This window comes from Mobula hypostoma, chromosome 6 (assembly GCF_963921235.1).
Source record: "Mobula hypostoma chromosome 6, sMobHyp1.1, whole genome shotgun sequence".
In the NCBI taxonomy this organism is placed as follows: Eukaryota; Metazoa; Chordata; class Chondrichthyes; order Myliobatiformes; family Myliobatidae; genus Mobula; species Mobula hypostoma.
The window spans coordinates 90,667,073-90,688,467 of NC_086102.1; the positions used below are offsets into that span (position 1 = coordinate 90,667,073).

Consider the following 21,395-nt stretch of genomic DNA (forward strand, 5'->3'; position numbering starts at 1 on the left):
TTCTCTGCCACAGGAAACAGTTGAGGCCAGTTCATTGGCTATATTTAAGAGGGAGTTAGATATGGCCCTTGTGGCTACAGGGGTCAGGGGGTATGGAGGGAAGGCTGAGGTGGGGTTCTGAGTTGGATGATCAGCCATGATCATAATAAATGGTGGTGCAGGCTCGAAGGGCCGAATGGCCTACTCCTGCACCTATTTTCTATGTTTCTATGTTTCTATTCAGAATGTTTCTATGAGATTCCCCCCTCATTATCCTGAACTCCGGGGAATACAGCCCAAGAGCTGCCAGACATTCCTCATATGGTAACCCTTTCATTCCTGGCATCATTCTCGTGAATCTTCTCTGAACCCTCTCCAACGTCAGTATATCCTTTCTAAAATAAGGAGCCCAAAACTGCACACAATACTCCAAGTGTGGTCTCACGAGTGTCTTATAGAGCCTCAACATCACATCCCTGCTCTTATATTCTATACTTCTACAAATGAATGCCAACATTGTATTCGCCTTCTTCACCACCGACCCAACCTGGAGGTTAACCTTTAGGGTATCCTTGCACAAGGACTCCCAAGTCCCTTTGCATCTCTGCATTTTGAGTTCTCACCCCATCTGAATAATAGTCTGCCCATTTATTTCTTCCACCAAAGTGCATGACCATACACTTTCCACCATTGTATTTCATTTGCCACTTCTTTGCCCATTCCCCTAAACTATCTAAGGCTCTCTGTTCCCTCAACATTACCCGCTGCTCCACCTATCTTTGTATCATCAGCAAATTTAGTCCCAAATCCATTAATCCCATAGTTCAAATCATTGACATACATCATAAAAAGCAGTGGTCCCAACACAGACCCTTGTGGAACTCCACTGGTAACCGGCAGCCAGCCAAAATAGGATCCCTTTATTCCCACTGTCTGTTTTTTGCCAATCAGCCAATGCTCCACCCATGCTAGTAACTTCCCCGTAATTCCATGGGCTCTTATCTTGCTAAACAGCCTCATGTGGCACCTTGTCAAAGGCCTTCTGAAAATCCAAGTACACCACATCTACTGCATCTCCTTTGTCTACCCTGCTTGTAATTTCCTCAAAAAATTGCAGTAGGTTAGGCCTCTCAGGAAACTATGCTGGCTTTGGCCTACCTTGTCATGTGCCTCCAGGTACTCCGTAATCTCATCCCCAACAGTTGATTCCAACAACTTCCCAACCACTGATGTCAGGCTAACAGGTCTATAGTTTCCTTTCTGCTGCCTCCCACCCTTCTTAAATAGTGGAGTAACATTTGCAATTTTCCAGTCATCCGGTACAATGCCAGGATCTACCAATTCTTGAAAGATCATTGTTAATGCCTCTGCAATCTCTCCAGCTACTTCCTTCAGAACCCGAAGGTGCATTCTATCAGGTCCAGGAGATTTATCCACCCTCAGACCATTAAGCTTCCTAAGCATCTTCTCAGTTGTAATTTTCGCTGCACATACTTCACTTCCCTGACACTGTTGAATGTCTGGTATACTGCAGATGTCCTCCACTGTGAAGACTGATGCAAAATACGCATTCAGTTCCTCTGCCGTCTCTGTGTCTCTCATTACAATATCTCTAGCGCCATTTTCTATTGGTCCTATATCTACCCTCAACTCTCTTTTACCCTTTATATTCTTAAAACAACTTTTAATATCTTCTTTGATATTAGTCACCAGCTTCATTTCATAATTCATCTTTTCCTTCCTAGTTTCCTTCTGCAAGCTTTTAAAAGCTTCCCAATTCTCTACCTTCCCACTAGCTTTGCCTTCCTTGTATGCCCTCTCTTTTGCTTTTACTTTGGCTCTGAATTCACTTGTCAGCCACAACAGTGTCCTCCTTCCATTCAAAAACTTCTTCCTATTTGGAATATGTCTCTCTTGCACTTCCCTCATCTTTCGCAGAAACTCCAGCCATTGCTGCTCTACTGTCCTTCCTGCTAGTGTCTCTTTCCAGTCAAGCTTGGCCAGTTCTCCTCTCATGCCATTGTAATTTCCTTTATTACACTGAAATACCAACAGATTAGAATTTAGTTTCTTCTTCTCAAATTTCAAAGTTAATTCGATCACTGTTCCCTAAGGGTTCCTTAACCTTAAGCTCTCTTATCAACTCGGGATTATTGCACAACACACAACTCAGCACAGCCGATCCCCTATTAGGCTCAACAACAAGCTGTTCTAAAAAGCCACCCCTTAGACATTCTACAAACTGTCTCTCTTGAGGTCCTGTACTGGCCTGGTTTTCCCAATCCACTTTCATGTTAAAATCCCGAACGATTATCATGACCTTGCCCTTCTGACACACCTTTTCTATCTCCTGTTGTAATTTGTAATCCACATCCTGACTGCTGTTTGGAGACCTGTATACAACTGCCATTAGGGTCCTTTTACCCTTGCCATTTCCTACCTCCACCCATAGAGACTCTACACCTTCCAATCCTATGTCATCCCTTTCAAATAATTTAATATTATTTCTTATACACAGAGCCAAACCACCCCCTCTGTCTACTAACCTATCTTTCCGATACACCATATATCCTTGGACGTTCAGCTCCCAATGGCAGCCATCCTTTAGCCAAGTTTCAGAGATGGCCACAACGTCATACTTGCTAATCTGTAGCTGAATTTCAAGATCATTCATTTTATTTCTTATGCTGCATGAATTCAAATACAGGTCAATCTTCACTAATCCCGCACCACCTGGACCTGAGGAGTGCCGGATTAGTGAAAATGCCAAATTACAGAAGGATCACATTAAGCATTATCAGTGCAGGATTATCGAAGAAACCGGATTACAGGTAGTCGGATTAGTGAAGGTCGACTGTACAACACTTTCAGTCCAGTATTTGTTGCTTTTTGTTTTAACTGCACCACACCTCTATTGTCCTGTAACTCATCCCACTGGCTGTGATTATGCCTCATCTCCGGCCTGTCCTTTCTATCATCTCTGTTGCACGCTATCTCTGATTTATTTCTGTTTTCTCCTTTCTCAGCCCTATCACTCTGGTTCCCATCCCCCTGCCAAATCAGTTTAAACCCTCCCTAACAGCTCTACTAAGCCTGCCTGCTAGGATATTGGACCGCTTTGGGTTCAGGTGTAACCTGTCCTTTTTGTACAGGTCGTACCTCCCCCAGAAGATGCCCCAATGATCTAGGAACCCAAAGCCCTGCCCCCTACACTAGTCTCTCAGCTACGCAATAATATGCCTGATCATGCTACTCTTACGTCCGTTAGCATGTGGCACAGGCAGCAATCCTGAGATTACTATCCTGGAGGTCCTGATTTTCAGCTTCCTATCCAACTCCCTGAATTCTCTCTTCAGGACCTCCTCCCTTTTTCTGCCTATATCATTGGTACCAACACGTACCAAGACTTCTGGCTTTTCACCCTCTCCCTTCAGAATACTCTGCACCCTATCCAAAGCATCCCATACCCTGTAACCTTCTACATCACAACACTACCATTCACCAATTTCCCTTGCCAGGGACATAGTCTCATAAAGACCATAAAGTAGTACAGCCTAATTCATTTAAGAGAAAGTTATTTGATTCTATAACCCAGGTGTATTTGCTTTATTTCTCCTCTAGCTGCCACAAGATCATTTGTCGAGACTCATTAAAGCTTCTGTACATCTCTAAATAGATAAACATTTTGTAAAAACATTAAAATGATCACCACTTTACACAACTTATTTGACTTATGCTTGGCAAGGCAACATCTTGGAGATTTTTCTATTTTGCTGTCCCTATCAATGCAGGCACAGACTACCACAGATCACATTGCCAAATATTCTCTCCAAAGAAGTATCCAATAAATGTACTCATCCATTTTCGGCAGGCTAAGCCCCAAAAGGTGAGTGACATTGGGCCAAATTTCATAATAACACTAGAGAGGATTTTAGCATTGACTGCAATTATGAAGTAAATCAGATAACAAATGATGTCACCCTCACAAAAGCAGAAGAGCTGAGGTTTCCTGTTCCTCCACAGAGTGCAGCTGTATTCCCCTGGAATCACTTCAATACCGAAACAGCAAATGGATGAGCTCAGGCAGACAGTTGGTTGGGATGGACAAGTTGGGGCAAAGGGCCTACTTCCGTGCTGAGCAACTCTATCAATAACTGCAATGTCATAAATTTGTTGTAAACGTTTACTGGAAAATTCACAGTGAGGACTGGAACCAATGGAAAACAAGTAAGGTTTAATGCACTGATTAAACTAAAAGCGACAGTGATAATCCAAGGCAGTATTACAACTCAGGAACCTTTAAGAGAATTGAAACATCAGCGATGGCACCTGAGGGAGGGAAAACATTCTCCAGTAAGCCACATAGGGTACCCATTATATACAACTGCTATTTTGTGTTCAAATTCATCTGGCCTGGATTGCCTATGGTGTTGGAATAGGATTACGACCATGGTTCAATTCTCTCACTTGATTACCCTTGGATACACAATCTAGCTGTAAAAACCCCAACTTAGTATAATAATTAAAACGATATTCCTATTTAGCTCTCTCATATTTCACATCATGCTAATTAAACCCCGAGCCAGAAGATATGAAATACCATGAGAAGTAAACTACTGGAGGAATCAAATGGAGTACACAGTACGTCTCTTTAAACAATCAAGCAGAAATGCATTGAGAAATAAAGCAACCAGCTTAAGACGATTTCTTTGGAGGAGATTAAGATCAAAAAATAATCTTTAGAAGTTGTGCCACATTTTGAATTTACATGCATTTAAGTCAAAGACATATCTGCAGATCTTTCATTGTTTGCACATGCAATAAAAGTGTGTTACTTCCAAAGCCATGCTCACATGCAGCCAATGAAGCTTCCTAACTCAAACTAGATTTCTTGATTTTAAGGTCGTGACCAACCTTTCGGATGGTGGAAAGGATATATTCTCCTCATATATATCTCCTTCTAACCCCAGACTGCTCCAGCTACTGCTGTTGCCATTACTGCCGGAAAGGAAAAGAAAGGCTGTGTATATTAAGTGACTTAATATAGTTTCACATTCGCACCCTTATCATCATCATATAGTCAAAATATATATTATCTAGAACACAAAGAGATGATGCAATTTCCATAGTTTTGTACCCATATTCAATACAGCAGGTTTCAAATGCTTCAAGAATTTAAGTTGCAAGTTCCTACAGCATCTTCATTTTTACAGAAAGCAGCTTTGGCTATCTTTGACACAAAGGGGCAAACTCAAGAGGCCTAGCTGCCGGCATGAACTTTCATTTGTAGGGAGAGTGGAGTGGTCTGAAATCATACTGGCTCATCTGCCCCTTTCACTGGGTTCCCTCTCCACCTCCCTGATTTGATTCTATGCATCTCTCTCTCCTATCAGATACCATCATCTGCAGCCCTTTGTCATCTCCAGCTGCCACGTCCCAGCCTCTATCAACATATTCACTCCCCCCGCCCATGTGTTGATCACCTCTCCTCCACCTATTAGCTACTAGCTCTTGCTCTACACCTTCCTTCCACCTCTTATACTGACCATCTCCCTTCTATCTTTCACTCTATATGAAGCTCTCAACTTGAAACACCAACTGTCATTTTCCTCCGTAGATGCAGCCTGACCTACTGAGTTCTTCCAGCTTTTATTGTGTGGTTCACTTGCTCCTGAATCTTGATGTTCCAATTTCTGGCCAGTAAAGTTAGTACATTTGGTATCATTGCCCAGGCTTTCTTTCACAGAAAATGGTCAACCTTTGATTAACTTTGTGCACCAGTCCTGGAATTCCAAAAGCATGTGTGTCAATAGGCAAGACTACAAATAATAGATGCTTATGGAGTTACAGCATTCAAAAGAAAAGCTGGGTAGTTTTAACTCTCTATAAGTATTAAAGATCTAGACTAAATGTGCTAACCTTTAAATTCTAATTATTAACTTCATAGTTCCTAGAGAGAGGATAAAAGAGAATAAACAACTTTTGCTTACATTATCTAATAAAAGGCAATGTTGCAGATGATGGAAATGAGAAATGAAAACAGAAAATGCTGGAATTACACAACAGATTTGGCAGCATCTGTGGAGTAAAGAAACTGTGCTGGTTTTGCTGAAATCTCAAACTTGTAAGTGTCTTTCACAATCCCTACGTACAATGGTGCTAGAAAGTTTGTGAACCCTTTAGAATTTTCTTTATTTCTGCATAAATATGACCTAAAACATGATCAGATCCTCATGCAAGTCCTAAAACTAGATAAAGAGAACCCAACCAAAAAAAACAAAAACAATTACGCTTATTCATTTACTTATTGAGAAAATGATCCATTATGACACGAAGCTGGGTGGCAGTGTTAGCAGTGAGGAGGATGCTAAGAGGATGCAGGGTGACTTGGATAGATAGGGTGAGTGGGCAAACTCATGGCAGATGCAATTTAATGTGGATAAATGTGAAGTTACCCACTTTGGTGGCAAAAATAGGAAAACAGATTATTATCTGAATGGTGGCCGATTAGGAAAAGGGGAGGTGCAACGAGACCTGGGTGTCATTATACACCAGTCATTGAAAGTGGGCATGCAGGTACAGCAGGCGGTGAAAAAGGCGAATGGTATGCTGGCATTTATAGCGAGAGGATTCGAGTACAGGAGCAGGGAGGTACTACTGCAGTTGTACAAGGCCTTGGTGAGACCACACCTGGAGTATTGTGTGCAGTTTTGGTCCCCTAATCTGAGGAAAGACGTCCTTGCCATAGAGGGAGTACAAAGAAGGTTCACCAGATTGATTCCTGGGATGGCAGGACTTTCATATGAAGAAAGACTGGATGAACTGGGCTTGTACTCGTTGGAATTTAGAAGATTGAGGGGGGATCTGATTGAAACATATAAGATCCTAAAGGGATTGGACAGGCTAGATGCAGGAAGGTTGTTCCCGATGTTGGGGAAGTCCAGAACGAGGGGTCACAGTTTGAGGATTGAGGGGAAGCCTTTTAGGACCGAGATTAGGAAAAACTTCTTCACACAGAGAGTGGTGAATCTGTAGAATTCTCTGCCACAGGAAACTGTTGAGGCCAGTTCATTGGCTATGTTTAAGAGGGAGTTAGATATGGCCCTTGTGGCTACAGGGGTCAGGGGGTATGGAGGGAAGGCTGGGGTGGGGTTCTGAGTTGGATGATCAGCCATGATCATAATAAATGGCGGTGCAGGCTCGAAGGGCCGAATGGCCTACTCCTGCAGCTATTTTCTATGTTTCTATGTTTCTATTACACGTATGTGAAAAAGTATGTGAACCTCTAGGATTATCAGTTCATTTAAAGGGGAAATTACAGTCACGTGTTCAATCAATCAATGGGATGACATTCAAGTATGAGTGTGGGAGGCCCTGCCCTGTTTAAAAAACATAAACCTGGCTCTTCACCATACAGGTTTTTGGAAGAGTGCCATGCCTCGATCAAAGGAGATTTCTAAAGACCTCAGGATAAAAAAAGTTATTGATGCTCACCAGGCTGGAAAAGAAAACAAAACCACTTCTAAAGAGTTTGGGCTCCACCAATCCACTGTCAGGCAGATGGTGTACAAATGGAGAAAATTCAACGCCGTTGTTACTCTCCTCAGGAGTGGTCGGCCAACAAAAATCACTCCAAGAATAAGGTGTTTAATATTCCAGGTCACAATGAACCCCAGGGTAACATCTAAGGAGCTACAGGCCTCTGTTGCATCAGCTAACATCAGTGAACAACAATGGTGTACATGGCAAGATGGCAAGAAGAAAGACACTACTCTCCAAGAAGAACATTGCTGCCTGTCTAATATTTGCTAAAGACTACATGGATAAGCTAGAAGGCTATTGGAAGAATGTTCTGTGGACAGGCGAGTCCAAAGTAGGACTTTTTAAGCTTAAATTAGAAATATTGTTTGGCAAAAAGCAAACTCTGCGTTCCAGCATAAGAACCTCATCCCTTCTGTGAAACATGGTGGTGGCAATATCATAGTTTGGGCCTGCTTTGCTGCCTTGACAAGGACAACTCGCCATCTTTGATAGAACTATGAATTCTGAATTATACCAGCAAATTCTACAGGAAAATGTCAGGCTATCTAGCTGTGAACTGAAGCTCAAGAGAAATTGGGTCATGCAGCAAGACAATGACCCTAAACACATAAGTCAGTCTACCAAAGAATGGTTAAAGCAGAAGAAATTTCATGTTTAGGAATGGTAGAGTCGAAGTCCTCACCTTAAACCTATAGAAATGTTGTTGTATACCCTGAAGCAAGCAGTTCATGCTTGAAAGCCCACCAACATCCCAGAGTTAAAGCAGTTTTGTAAGGAGGAATGGCCTAAAGTTCCTCCAAGCCAACATGTAGGACTGACCAGAAATGCTTGGTCGAAGTTATTGTTGTAACAGGGGGTCACACTAGTTACAGAAAGCAAAGGTTCACACACTTTTCCAACAAATACATGTAATATTGGATCATTTTTATAAATAAATAAATGTAAAAGTACAACTTTTTGTGTTATTTGTTTAATTGGGTTCTCTTTATCTAGTTTTAGGAATTACGTGAAGATCTGATCACATTTAGGTCATGTTTATGTAGAAATAGAGAAAAGTCTAAAGGTTCACAAACTTTCTAGCACTATTGTATCTGTATCTATCTGAACTAGATGCAGAGCACTTAACTCCACCGACTCTATGTACCCTGAGATCCACTGGCATAGTCTGGACAGTGTCTGGTCCACAGTGGAGAGTTGCATTATGGAAGGCCTACCAAGAAATGCTCCCAACACCTTTGACAGCCGGAAGAACTGGGGTCTTCTTTCATTGGTGTTAATGGGTTATATATGTCTCTGAAGTTTGGTGGTATTTCAAAACTACTAAAAGTTTAGTAAATAATTTTTAGAAAAATTAAACTCACTAATAAATACAAAACATAAATTATAAAATACAAAACCACTTAGAAATAGCCAATAGAAAACAAAATACATAGCTTAAGTTACTTGCCTCTTACAATTCTCACAGAAAACTATGCGGTTTTGATCATGGCCTGGGATCTAGGTGGCCATTTCTCTGTTTGATGCAGGGGAATTCCAGCTGGAATGGACGGGACTCCATACAATGTCCAAGAGCAGAGACACCTGACACATCAGGACATTGAATCTGTTAATATTTCCTGGAATTTTGTTTTTCCAGGACTTAGAATGCAAAAATCAGTGGCATCTATCCTCTGATATCCTGAACTAGTAACAATTTTATTTTTTACCCCAAAGTTATAAGACTATTGAATGTACCTCTTGTATAGTAAGATGGATTTTGACCTCACAAAACATGACCTTACACCTTAATGACTGCCTGCATTGCACTTCCTCTGAAATGTTAACATTATATTGTACATTCCATTATTGTTTTCTCTTCTACTAACTTGTTGTACTGATGTGGTGAAATCCTCTGTATGGATGGCATGCAAAACAATGTTTTCACCTTTCACCCTTTAAGTCCCCAGTAAACAAGGTTCCACTCAAACACTGCCCTGCATTATTAAACACACTAAAAGAAAGGTGACTGATTAGATTGTTCACGTATATAATGGCAGGGATGGAACTGATCTTTTGCTTTTAAGGACAAATTGACCATCTTACTGCTCAGAACCAAATCAAAAATATGTTATGTCTGTGTTCTGAGGCTAAACAGTTACCTGTACTTCAGTGGATTTGGGCCAGTGACAAACAGTAGTTTGTACATAAGTACCAGTACAGACTTTGACAGGACTTGCATATACTAAAGGGCTTGAAAAGATGACACGTTCACTTTCAATGGTTGAAAGCCAGTCGTTCTCTGGACACAGCCAGCAAGATTTGGCCCATTGTTTCTGTTTCTCTTCCATAAATGCTTGGTGGCTGCTAGGTATTTCCAGTATTTTATACTTATAATCACAAATAATTTTTGTTTTATTCCTTCTGGAAGGCAAGCTTTATAACTCTAACCTTCCTAAATTCTACCATACCACAAAATTAGACTGGATAGTTAACAATTAGTTACCTTGCGCAGAGGGCTACTGCTATGTTAATTGGGTATAGATTTCTACATGACTGGTGATGCAGATTTTTCTCTGTACTACAGCTAGTCTTGCTGACAAAAGTCAGCATTTACTATCTACTTGGCAAACAAAAACCCACAGTGTGAACTGGACCTAAATCAACTGCTCTCTGGTTAGTGCAGGATCCAAAACATTGGAATACAGCTAGAAATCACTATTACTAACAGGCATACAAAACCTCTCTTTGTTTTATGTAACATCCAATTCACATTTCAAAATTTCTGAAATAACTATGAGTGAGTCTTAAGGAATAACAAACAGGATGATTAGGGTATGTAACAAGATGGATTTAAAGAAACTACCTTCCCTGCAGGGGAGTCCAAACTTGGGAGGATGCCCATAAAATTAGACTGAATCTGTTTTGTGAGTGCTATCAGGAAAAGTGCTTGGAAATCTAGCACTGCCACTTCCAAAAAGCTGTTAGTGAATTGAAAATGTAAAGATTAAGACTGCTAGAGTTCCAGAAGATAAGGGTGTTTGATGTTAGACACCAATCATGGTAGTTGGAGTTCAGATACAGATCAGTTGTAATTTAACTAAATAGTTACCTGCTGTTCCTATGTTGCCCTGGAAGACTAAAAATACAATGGCATGTAACCTCAGATGGTACAGTGGTGTAGAAGGATCAATCCAGTCCTTGGTAGCTCCTTGCATGCAATTTGTAACCTTGTAATCTAAATTTTCTGTTTCCCTTCGCATCCCAATGATATGTTGGCAGATTAACTGGTAACTTCAAATCGCCCCTAATATTGATGGATATCAAGAGAAGCGGATTGCAGTTGATGAGTATAACAAAGAGAACAGATTACCAAGATATAAGTGGGGAGATGTGTTTGCTTCAGTTTGGTGGGTCAAATAGTCTGATCCATGTCTCAAGAAAATATGGGAATAAATAACTCATTACTTGCTCTCCATCCCTCTCAGAAAGCACCCAAATTCCAAAATAATAAAACGGAAGTGAACAGCCTGTCAAGACAGATTTGTTATTTTTTTTAATACAATGCCATCTTTTCAAAGGTACTGTATATTAATTACAGAAAGCAGTGACAAGAGTCCTCAGGGTGCTTCTAAAGCAGCTCAGAAGTACAGTTAAAAATGATTTCATCTACCCATGTTTATGACAGGAACAAGCTCTAGCATGTCTAAGAATGTGAACCAAGTGGCTTCTATCTAATTTTCTATCTCCATTCATTGCAAATGGAACAGAACAAAAGATGTTGACCGTATGCATGGTAGAAACCAAAATGCGCTTGAAAGTAAAAGGGAAGTCCATTAATATCACAAAGTGCTAAGTATTTCATTTTTATTGCTCAGCTCCTTTCAACTCCCCATTGAGTAAGTCTGTATTCTTACACTGAACAGTATCAGTTAACATGCTAAAGGAGACAGATTAGATTGTTCATTTATATGCAACAGTGGGGCAAGAACAGACAGCAATTTAAGGGTGCACCAACCTTGCAGAGAGACAAATGCAAATAAACAAATGAAAAATGCAGGTGCTGGAAATCTGAAATAAAAACAGAAAATGCTGGAAACACTCAGCAAGTCAGGCAGCATCTGTGGAAAGAGAATCAAAGCTAATGTCTCAGGTTCAAGACTCTTCATAACTCAATGGGCTACATACAATTGTGTGTTGTTTCTGTGTGCATTCAGTCACTTATGACATTTGTTTCTGGCAAATTGAGCTAATGGAAAATAATACCAGCTTGAATAGTACTTCAATCAAATGGTCTTTATCAATCAATTCTACTTGAAAAGCCAGCACATACTATATAGTAATTCGTTAAATTCATGTTTTCTGTTCTTTAGAACAACTTGTTAATTAGAGTGAAAGCAAAGGATCCTATTTCAAAATGATATAATGACAGTTAAACCATGAGCTCCTACGTGCATAACTGGTATTTATTCATGTGGTATTAGTTACCTGTCACTGAGATGCAGAAAGCTACTTGTTTCATCTAGGTGCTCATCTTCAAAGCTCAGATTTGACCAGCTGCCAGTACTATCATCACCAGCACTGACGCTAAGTTGCTGGCTGGTTGTTGCAGAATCAGTTGACCTCAATCCATCCTTGAGACTGCTGCTGCACACAAAAATTACGAAGTCCTTATTATCTTGTTTGCACAAAAACAATTTCATTCACTTTTAAAGTAATCAACAAATCAAATATTGTGTCTTTCAGCAAATGCTACACTTGATAATATAGAGTACAGATGCAGACACTAAAAGCAAATGTATACACCATTTTCTGTGCATGCACAAACAATTTGTTATATTTTTAATCAAAGGACTGTCAGAGGACAATTCCATTAAGATGGTACAGACACCAAGTTTTAATGTATCAGAGACAATCAAGATTTTAACAGGTAGATTTTAAAAATTCAGTGGATATAATTTCAAATTGGATTTACTGACATAAAAATTCACCTGCCCTATCATTTGGACATTATAGCATCCTTGTATGGCTCCCAATATTGTAAAAATATTGAAAAGATCATGAAAATTATCAGCACTAGTTAACAAATAACATCATAGGCTTCCCCACATACCACCACTTTTTTGGCATTGTCTCACTGACCTCATCAGGCAGCCCTTAAATGCACAAGCAAACAAAACTTATAACTGAAGACTACTGTTAAAGTTCAGGTTGCCCTGGTTATTCTGAAAGCAGGTAACATGCTCCTAGGTTTCTTGGTGGGGTCTTCAAGAAACTGGTAGGTTTCCTCTCTTCAAGAGCACCATGATGTTCCCAATATGTTATCAAAATAAGGATATTGAGTTAGCAGTGGGAGAAAGCTGCTACCAATTGAAAATATTGTGTCTCTTATAATACAGGCCTGTTATCTATCCTGTAAGAAGTGGTTCTGGCGGGTTTGCAAGACAGGTCTTCACAAGGACATGACTGTGTTCAAGAGTTCAGGACTTACACATCTCTGTTAAGGTGAAGGGCAAGGCTGGCAGATTTTTGTAACCCTGCTTTGACAAGAGATATCTTGTTTGAGAAAAAAAGAGGGAGGCCTACTCTGAACATAAGCAATTGGGAACTAGTGAATCTCTTGATAAGTACAAGGAGAGAAAAAGGGTGGCTACGGAGCGATTAGGTCTCTTAAAGATAAGCAAGGCCATTTGAGTGATGAACCAAATAAAATGGGTGAGATTTTTAATGAATTTTTCTCTTCAGTTTTTATTGTGGAGACAACAGCAGACACGGAGGAAACCGGGGAAATGAGCTGTGGCCCTTGCAGAGATCTGGCCATAGATGAGGTTCTGGAGAGTGGCTAATGTGGTATCATTCTTTAAAAAGAACAAACTAGGAAACTACAGACCAGTGAGTCTGACAGTGGTGGTGAGTAAATTGCTGGAGGATATACTGAGAGACTGTATTTACCAACATTTGGAAAGACGGTGTCTGATTCAGGACAACTGACACAGCTCTATGCATGGGAAGTAGTGTTTGACAAATCTTTTGGAGTTGAATTACAAAGTATAGCTAGTAAGTTTGAGGATACTAAAATAAGCATTGTACAGATACTGCAGAAATATATTAAAAATTACAAGGGGACCTCGATCAGCTACATATATGGTCTGAAAGTTAGTAAGCAGTGTTCAATCCAGAATAATGTGAGGTACTACATTTTGGGAGTTCAAACCAGGGTAGGAGTTATACAGTGAACGGTAGGGTTCTGGGGAGTGTTATGGAACAAAGGGATTTGGGATGCAAATACATAGTTCACTGAAAGTGGTGTCACAGGCAGATAAGGTGGTGAAGGTGCTTGGCATATTGGATTTCATCAGTTAGGATATTTGAGTACAGGAGTTGGAAAGTTAGGTTGCAGTTACTTGAGATGTTAATGAGGCCCCACTAAGAGTATTGTGTACAGTTTTGGCTGCTCTTTCATAGGAAATATGTTATTAAACTAGAAGGAGTATAGAAAAAACTTACCAGGATGTTCCCTGGTCTTGGAGGCCTAAGTCATAAGTGCAATTAAGATAGTACTGGTGAAGCACACCGATGACTTGCTGGCAGCAAACTCAACTATTAACTACTTTATACTATTGGGTTTCTTTGCTTTGAGGCTGCCTGTAAGTAGATGAAGCTCAAGGTTGTATATAATATACATACTTTGATAAAAAATGCATTTTGAACTTTTGAGATTTCATAGATTGACTTTACTCTCTGGAATGTAAGAAATTGGCAGTGACCTGAGAAATAAACAAGATTGTGAGGAGCATTGAGAAGGTGAAAACCCATAGCCTTTTTTCCCAGGGAGGGGTTTAAAAAGAGGGCATAGGTTTAAGATTAAAGACATAAGATGTAATAGGAACTTTAGGGGCAGCTTCTTTACGCACAGGATGGTGTGCATTTGGAATGAGCAGTCAGAAATAATGGCAGGCACATTAGCAACAATTGAAGATAATCCACTGTATATGCCATAATAATGCCATATTTAAGTTTGCTGATGACACTACTGTTATTGGCCAAATCAAAGGTGGTGATGAATTGGCATACAGGAGAGAGATTGAAAATCTGGTTGAGTGGTGCCACAACAACAACCTCTCACTCAACATCAGCAAAACCAAGGAACTGATTACTGACTACAAGAGGAAGAAACCATGGGTACATGATCAGAGGTGGAGAGGGTCAGTAACTTTAAATTCCTTGGGGCATTATTATATCAGAGGATCTGTCCTGAGACCACCATGTAAGTGCCATTTCAAAGAAAGCATGGCAGCTCATCTACTTTCTTAGAAGTTTGTACAGATTCGGCATGCCATCTAAAATTTTCAAAGTTCAAGGTAAATTTACTATCAATGTACATGTATGTCACCATATACAACTGTGAGATTTATTATCTTGTGGGCATACTCAAGAACCATAACAGGATCAATAAAAGAACACACCCAACAGGGCAGACAAACAACCAAGGTGCAAAATACAAACCGTGCAAATACAAAAGCAAAAAGAAATAATAAATAAACCAATTAATAAATAAATAAGTAATCAAGCAATAAATATCAAGAACTATGAGATGAAGAGTCCTTGAAAGTGAGTCCATAGGTTGTGGCAACAGTTCAATGATGGGGCAAGTGAAGTTGAGTGAAGTTATCCCCACTGGTTCAACAGCCTGATGGTTGAGGGGTAATAACTGTTCCTGAAACTGGTGGTGTGGGTCCTGAGGCTCCTGTACCTTCTTCCCATTGGCAGCAGTGAGTAGAGAGCATGGCCTGGATGGTGGGGGCCCTTGATGATGAACGCTTTCCTGCAACAGCACTCCATGTAGATGTGCTCAATGGTGGGGAGGGCTTCACCCATGATGGACTGGCCGTATCCACTATTTTTTGTAGGATTTTCCATTTAAGGGCATTGGTGTTTCCATACCAGGCAATGATGCAACCAGTAAATATACTCTCAACCACACATCTATATAAGTTTATCAAAATTTTAGATGTCACACCAAATCTCTGCAAATCCTAAGGAAGTAAGGCGCTGCCATGCGTTCTTCATAATTGCATTAACGTGCTGGGCTCAGAACAGGTTCTTTGAAACGATAACACCAGGAATTTAAAGTTGCTGACCCCCTCCACCTCTGATCTCCTGATGAGGACTGGCTCTTTGTCCTCTGGTTTCCTCTTCCTGAAGTCAATAATCAGATCCTTGGTCTTGTTGACATTGAGCGAAAGGTAGTTGTTGTGACACCACTCAACCAAATTTTCAATTTCCCTCCTATATGCTGATTCTTTAATCTCGTACCTTTAATTTGGCCAAGAACAGTGGTGTCATCAGCAAACTTAAAATGGTATTGGAGCTGTCCTTAGCCACACAGTCATAAGTGTAAAGTGAGCAGAACAGGGACTAAGCACAAGGCCTTGTGGTAGACCTATGCTGATGGAAACTGTGGAGATGGTGTTGCCAATCCGAACTGACTGGAGTCTGTAAGTGAGGAAATCAAGGATCCAATTGTACAAGGAGTTGAAGCTTATTGATTTTGACAAACCTCTATACATGCACAGTGGGGAATATCCTGACTGGTTGCACCATGGCCTAGTATCGAAACAGCAATGCCCAAGAACGGAAAGGTCTACAAAAAGTGGTGCATAGAGCCCAGCCCATTGCAGGCAAAGCCTCCACCATCCAGACCATGCTCTCTTCTTGCTGCTACCATTGAGAGAGTGGTACAGAGACTAACAGCATCAGGTTCAGGAAAAGTTATTACCCTTCAACCATCAGGCTCCTGAACCACCCTGGATAACTTTGTTCACTTCAACACTGAAGTGATTCCACAATCTACGGACTTACTTTCAAAGACTCCACAACTCATGTCCTCAATATTATTAATTTCTTCTTGTATTTGCACAGTTTGTATTATTTTTGACATTGGTTGTTTATCAGTCATTATTTCTATGTAGTTTTTCACTCATTTTTTTGTACAGTTGCAAGAAAAAGTTAGTGAATCCTTTGCAATTAGCTGGTTTTTTGAATTACTTACTAATAAGATGTGATATGATCTTCGACCAAGTCACAGTAATAGACAAACACCATCTGCCTAAGCTAATAACACACAATTATACTTTCCATGTCTTTATTGAACACATTGTTTCATCCTTCACAGTGCAGGCTGGAAAAAGTACGTGAACTTTTGTATTTAATAACTGGTAGAACCTCCTTTAGCAACAATAACCTCCACCAAACATTTCCTGTAGCTGCTGATCAGACTTGCACAATGGTGAGTAGGGATTTTAGACCATTCCTCCACATAAAGCAATTTCAGTTCATCAATATTTCTGGGATACCTGGCATGAACAGCCCTCTTCAGTTCATGCCACAAAATTTCAATTGGGTTAAGTTCTGCACTCTGACTTGGCCATTCCAAAACACACATTTTCTTCTTTTTGAACCATTCTGTTGTTGATCTACTCTTGTGTTTCGGATCATTGTATAGTTGCATCATCCAACTTCTGCTAAGCTTCGGGTGACGGACCACTACCCTGATATTCCCCTATAAGATGTCTTGATCAATTTTTAATTCATTGTTCCCTCAACAATTACAAGCTGTCCAGGCCCTGAGGCAGCAAAGCAGCCCTGTGATGCTGCTTCCAACATGCTTCATAGTAGAGATGAGGTTTCAGTGTTGGTGTGCAGCGCTCTTTTTCCTACAAAAATAGCCAAAAAGTTCAACTTTTGTCTCATCTGTTCACAGAACGTTGTCCCAGAAGCATTGTGGAACATCCAGGTGGTCTTTTGCAAACTTGAGACAAGTAGCAATTTTTTTTGGGAGAACAGTGGTTTCCTCTGTGGTGTCCTTCCATGAATCCAATCTTGTTCAGTGTTTTTCTTATAGTGGACACACAAACAGAGACTTTGGCAAGTTCTAGAGATTTCTGCAGGTCTTTTGATGTTACCCTTGGGTTCTTTTTCACCTTCAACACTGCATGTTTTGCTCTTGGTGTGATCTTTGCAGCATGCCAACTCCTAGGAAGAGTAGCAATGGTACTGAATTTACTTCATTTGTGGACAATTTCTCTTACAGTGGACTGATAGAAGTGTTGGCACATGGCCAAGTGGTTAAGGCATTGGTCTAGTGCTCTGAAGGTCGCTAGTTTAAACCTCAGCTGAGGCAGCATGTTGTGTCCTTGAACAAGGCACTTAACCACACATTGCTCTGCGACAACACCAGTGCCAAGCTGTATCGGCCCTAGTGCCCTTCCCTTGGACAACATTGGTGGCGTGGAGGGGGGAGACTTGCAGCATGGGCAACTGCCAGTTTTCCATACCACCTTGCCCAGGCCTGCGCCCTGGAAACCTTCCAAGGCGTAAATCCATGGTCTCACGAGACTAATGGATGCCTATGTATAATAAAGGACTGATAAACACTCAGGTCTTTAGAAATGCTTTTGAGGCCTTTTCTAGCTTCATGCCTCTCTACAATTCTTCTTGTAATGTCCTCTGAAAGTTGTTTTGATCAAGGTATGGTGCACATAAACCAATCTCTCTTGCGAAAAGCAGACTCTGTCAGTAACCTGATATTGTGTGTGTTTTTATAGGGCAGGGCACCTCTACAACCCACACCTCCAATCTCATCTCATTAATTGGAACATCTGACTCCAAACAGCTTTTGTAGAAGGCATTACCCCAGAGGTTCACATACTTGTTTGAACCTAGACCTGTAATTGTTTAAACGGTGTACTCAGTATTGACGAGAAGTAGTATAATTGTTTATGTGGTATTAGCTTAGGCAGATTGCACTTGTTTACTATTGTGACTTAGATGAAAATCAGACCACATTTTAATGCAGAAAACCAGGCAATCACAAAGGGTTCACAAACTTTTTCTTGCACCTTTAAGTTTGCTCTACTGTGAATGCTTGCAACAAATTAATCTCAGGGTAGTATATGGTGACATATATGTATTTTGAAAATAAATTTACAAGTTCATAGTTAGGTGAGGTTTAGAGGGTCGTGGGCCAAACACAAGCAGATCGGGCATTCTGCAATGTAGGTAATGCACATTCCTTGCCCACCTGCTTCTCTGCGTTCATGAAGATGTGCAATAACCACCGTGTAATGTAAACAATGATCAGTAGAACATCATAGAGAACAAGGTGGATGATCTTAAAGGGAGACTCACCTACTGCAGGGAGATGCAGAACTGCTGTGTATTCTGACCTGGCTCTCCCCTGCCACCCCTGACTGCGGCATCCCACCAGAGGGATTTTCGATCCATTGGATAGACCGCACAGCGTCTTCGAGCAAGACAAGGGGAGGTGGTGTCTGCCTACTGATCAACACTAGGTGGTGCTCGGGCACAGTGGCACTGACAAACTCCTGCAGCCCGGACCTGGAACACCTGTTGGTGAAGTGTCATCCATACTATCTGCCACGGGAATTCACCTCGGTCATACTGACAGCAGTCTACATTCCCCCCCAGGCGGACGTGGAGTGTGCTCTGAACATACTGTATGCCAACATCAGTGAACTTGAGACCAGGTATCCGGAGGCTTTGCTCATTACAGCCGGGGACTTTAACCAGGCCAACCTCAGAAAGGCACTGCCAAAGTTATACCAACATGTCTCCTGCCCCACTAGAGGCCCGAATATACTTGACCGCTGCTACACAGCAGTCAAGGATGCCTACCGTTCCGTCCCACGACCTCACTTCGGAAAATCCAACCATCAGGCTGTACTCCTCCTCCCGGCTTACAAACAGAAACTGAAGCAGGAGGTCACAGTGTCAAAAGTAGTGTCCCTTTGGACGGAGGAAATGGATGAGGTCCTCCGTGACTGCTTTGCTGGTTAGTGTTCAAGGACTTGGCAGCCAACCTTGATGAGTATGCCTCAGCTGTCACGGACTTTATTTGTAAATGCACGAGGACTGTGTGTCTCCCAAGACGATCCGGGTATTCCCTAACCGGAAACCTTGGATGAATTATGAGGTCAAGTCCCTTTTAAAGGCTAGAGCTGCGGCTTTTAGGTCCGGGGATACCAGTCGCTACACGGAATCCAGGCGTGAACTCCAGAAAGCCATTAAGGGCGCCAAGAGGCAATATCGAGCTAAGTTGGAAGCCCAGGCTAACCAAAGGGATGCCAGTAGACTATGGCAGGGTCTAAATGAGATCACTGGGTGCAAAGAAAAGTCAGGGAATATCAGTAACTGTGGCGCTTCTATTCCTGACAAACTTTAACGTATTCTACGCAAGATTCGAACAGAAGAGGAGCATCCCACTCCCTCTGGATGAACCGGACCTGGTGGCATCGAGATTCATCGTCACGGAGGAGGACGCTAGAAGGGCCTTCCTGAAGATAAATCCAAAGAAGGTGACGGGCCCAGATGGCGTCCCGGGATGGGTTCTCCGGGCCTGTGCAAGTGAGCTAGCTGGAGTGTTTGCTGACATCTTCAACTGCCCCTTGCTTCAGTCTAAGATCCCCTCGTGTTTTAAGAAGGCAACGATAATCCCAGTGCCAAAGAAGAGCAAGGTGGCATGCCTGAATGACTATCGACCTGTGGCTCTGACATCAATTGCTATGAAGTGCTTCGAGAGATTGGTTATGGCACACATCAACTACAGTCTACCGGTCAACCTCGACGCTTTGCAATTCGCCTACCGGAGCAACAAGTCAACGGCAGATACCATCTCTCTGGTCCTACATTCCTCCTTAGAATACCTGGAGAATAAAGACGCATACGTAAGGCTCCTTTTCATTGACTACAGCTCTGCCTTTAATACCATCATTCCAAATAAACTGATTCCTAAGCTCCGGAACTTGGGCCTTAGCACTCAGATCTGCAGCTGGATCTTCAACTTCCTCACAGACAGGACCCAGGCTGTAAAAATCCAGGCGTGAACTCCAGAGAGCCATTAAGGGCGCCAAGAGGCAATATCGAGCCAAGTTGGAAGCCCAGGCTAACCAAAGGGATGCTAGTAGACTACGGTAGGGTCTCTCTACGGTAGAGCTCTCCTCTACAATCACTCTGAGCACCGATGCCCCACAAGGCTGTGTACTCAGCCCCCTGCTGTACCCACTGTACACCCATGATTGTGTAGCCAAGTTTCCATCAAATTCAATATATAAGTTTGTTGATGACACAACAATTGTCGGTCGTATCTCGGGTAACGATGAGTTTGAGTACAGAGAGGAAATTAAGAACCTGGTGGCATGGTGCGAAGACAATAACCTATCCCTCAACGTCAGCAAGACGGAGGAATTGGTTGTTGACTTTAGAAGGAGTAGCGGACCGCACGACCCAATTTACATCGGTGGTGCGCAAGTGGAACAGGTCAAAAGCTTTAAGTTCCTCGGTGTCAATATCACAAATGACTTGACTTGGTCCAACCAAGCAGAGTTCACTGCCAAGAAGGCCCATCAGCACCTTTACTTCCTGAGGAAACTAAAGAAATTTGGCCTGTCTCCTAAAACTCTCACTAATTTTTATAGATGCACCGTAGAAAGCATTCTTCTCGGGTGCATCACAACCTGGTATGGAAGTTGTCCGGTCCCAGACAGAAAGAAGCTGCAGAAGATCGTGAACGCGGCGCAGCACATCACACAAACCAATCTTCCGTCCGTGGACTCACTTTACACCGCATGCTGTCGGAGCAGTGCTGCCAGGATAATCAAGGACACAACCCACCCAGCCAACACACTTTTCGTCCCTCTTCCCTCCGGAAGAAGGTTCAGGAGCTTGAAGACTCGTACGGCCAGATTTGGGAACAGTTTCTTTCCAACTGTGATAAGACTGCTGAACAGATCCTGACCCGGATCTGGGCTGTACCCTCCAAATATCCGGACCTGCCTCTCGGTTTTTTTGCACTACCTTACTTCACATTTTTCAATTTT

At 41.7% G+C, this 21,395-nt stretch overlaps 1 protein-coding gene across 8 annotated transcripts in view; it reads right to left on the reverse strand.

The window, feature by feature from the left end:
- akap11 (A kinase (PRKA) anchor protein 11) overlaps nt 1-21,395 on the reverse strand; it is a 110,508-nt gene that overhangs the window by 12,245 nt on the left and 76,868 nt on the right. For 6 of the 8 annotated variants that reach the window (XM_063051182.1, XM_063051185.1, XM_063051181.1 and 3 more), the window contains 2 exons: nt 11,986-12,144; nt 4,894-4,977 (listed from right to left, as the gene is read on the reverse strand). In XM_063051182.1, coding sequence (XP_062907252.1) covers nt 4,894-4,977; nt 11,986-12,144 — 243 coding nt within the window. The remainder of the gene's footprint in view (nt 1-4,893; nt 4,978-11,985; nt 12,145-21,395) is intronic. The other 2 variants (XM_063051186.1, XM_063051187.1) reach the window with 2 other exon arrangements.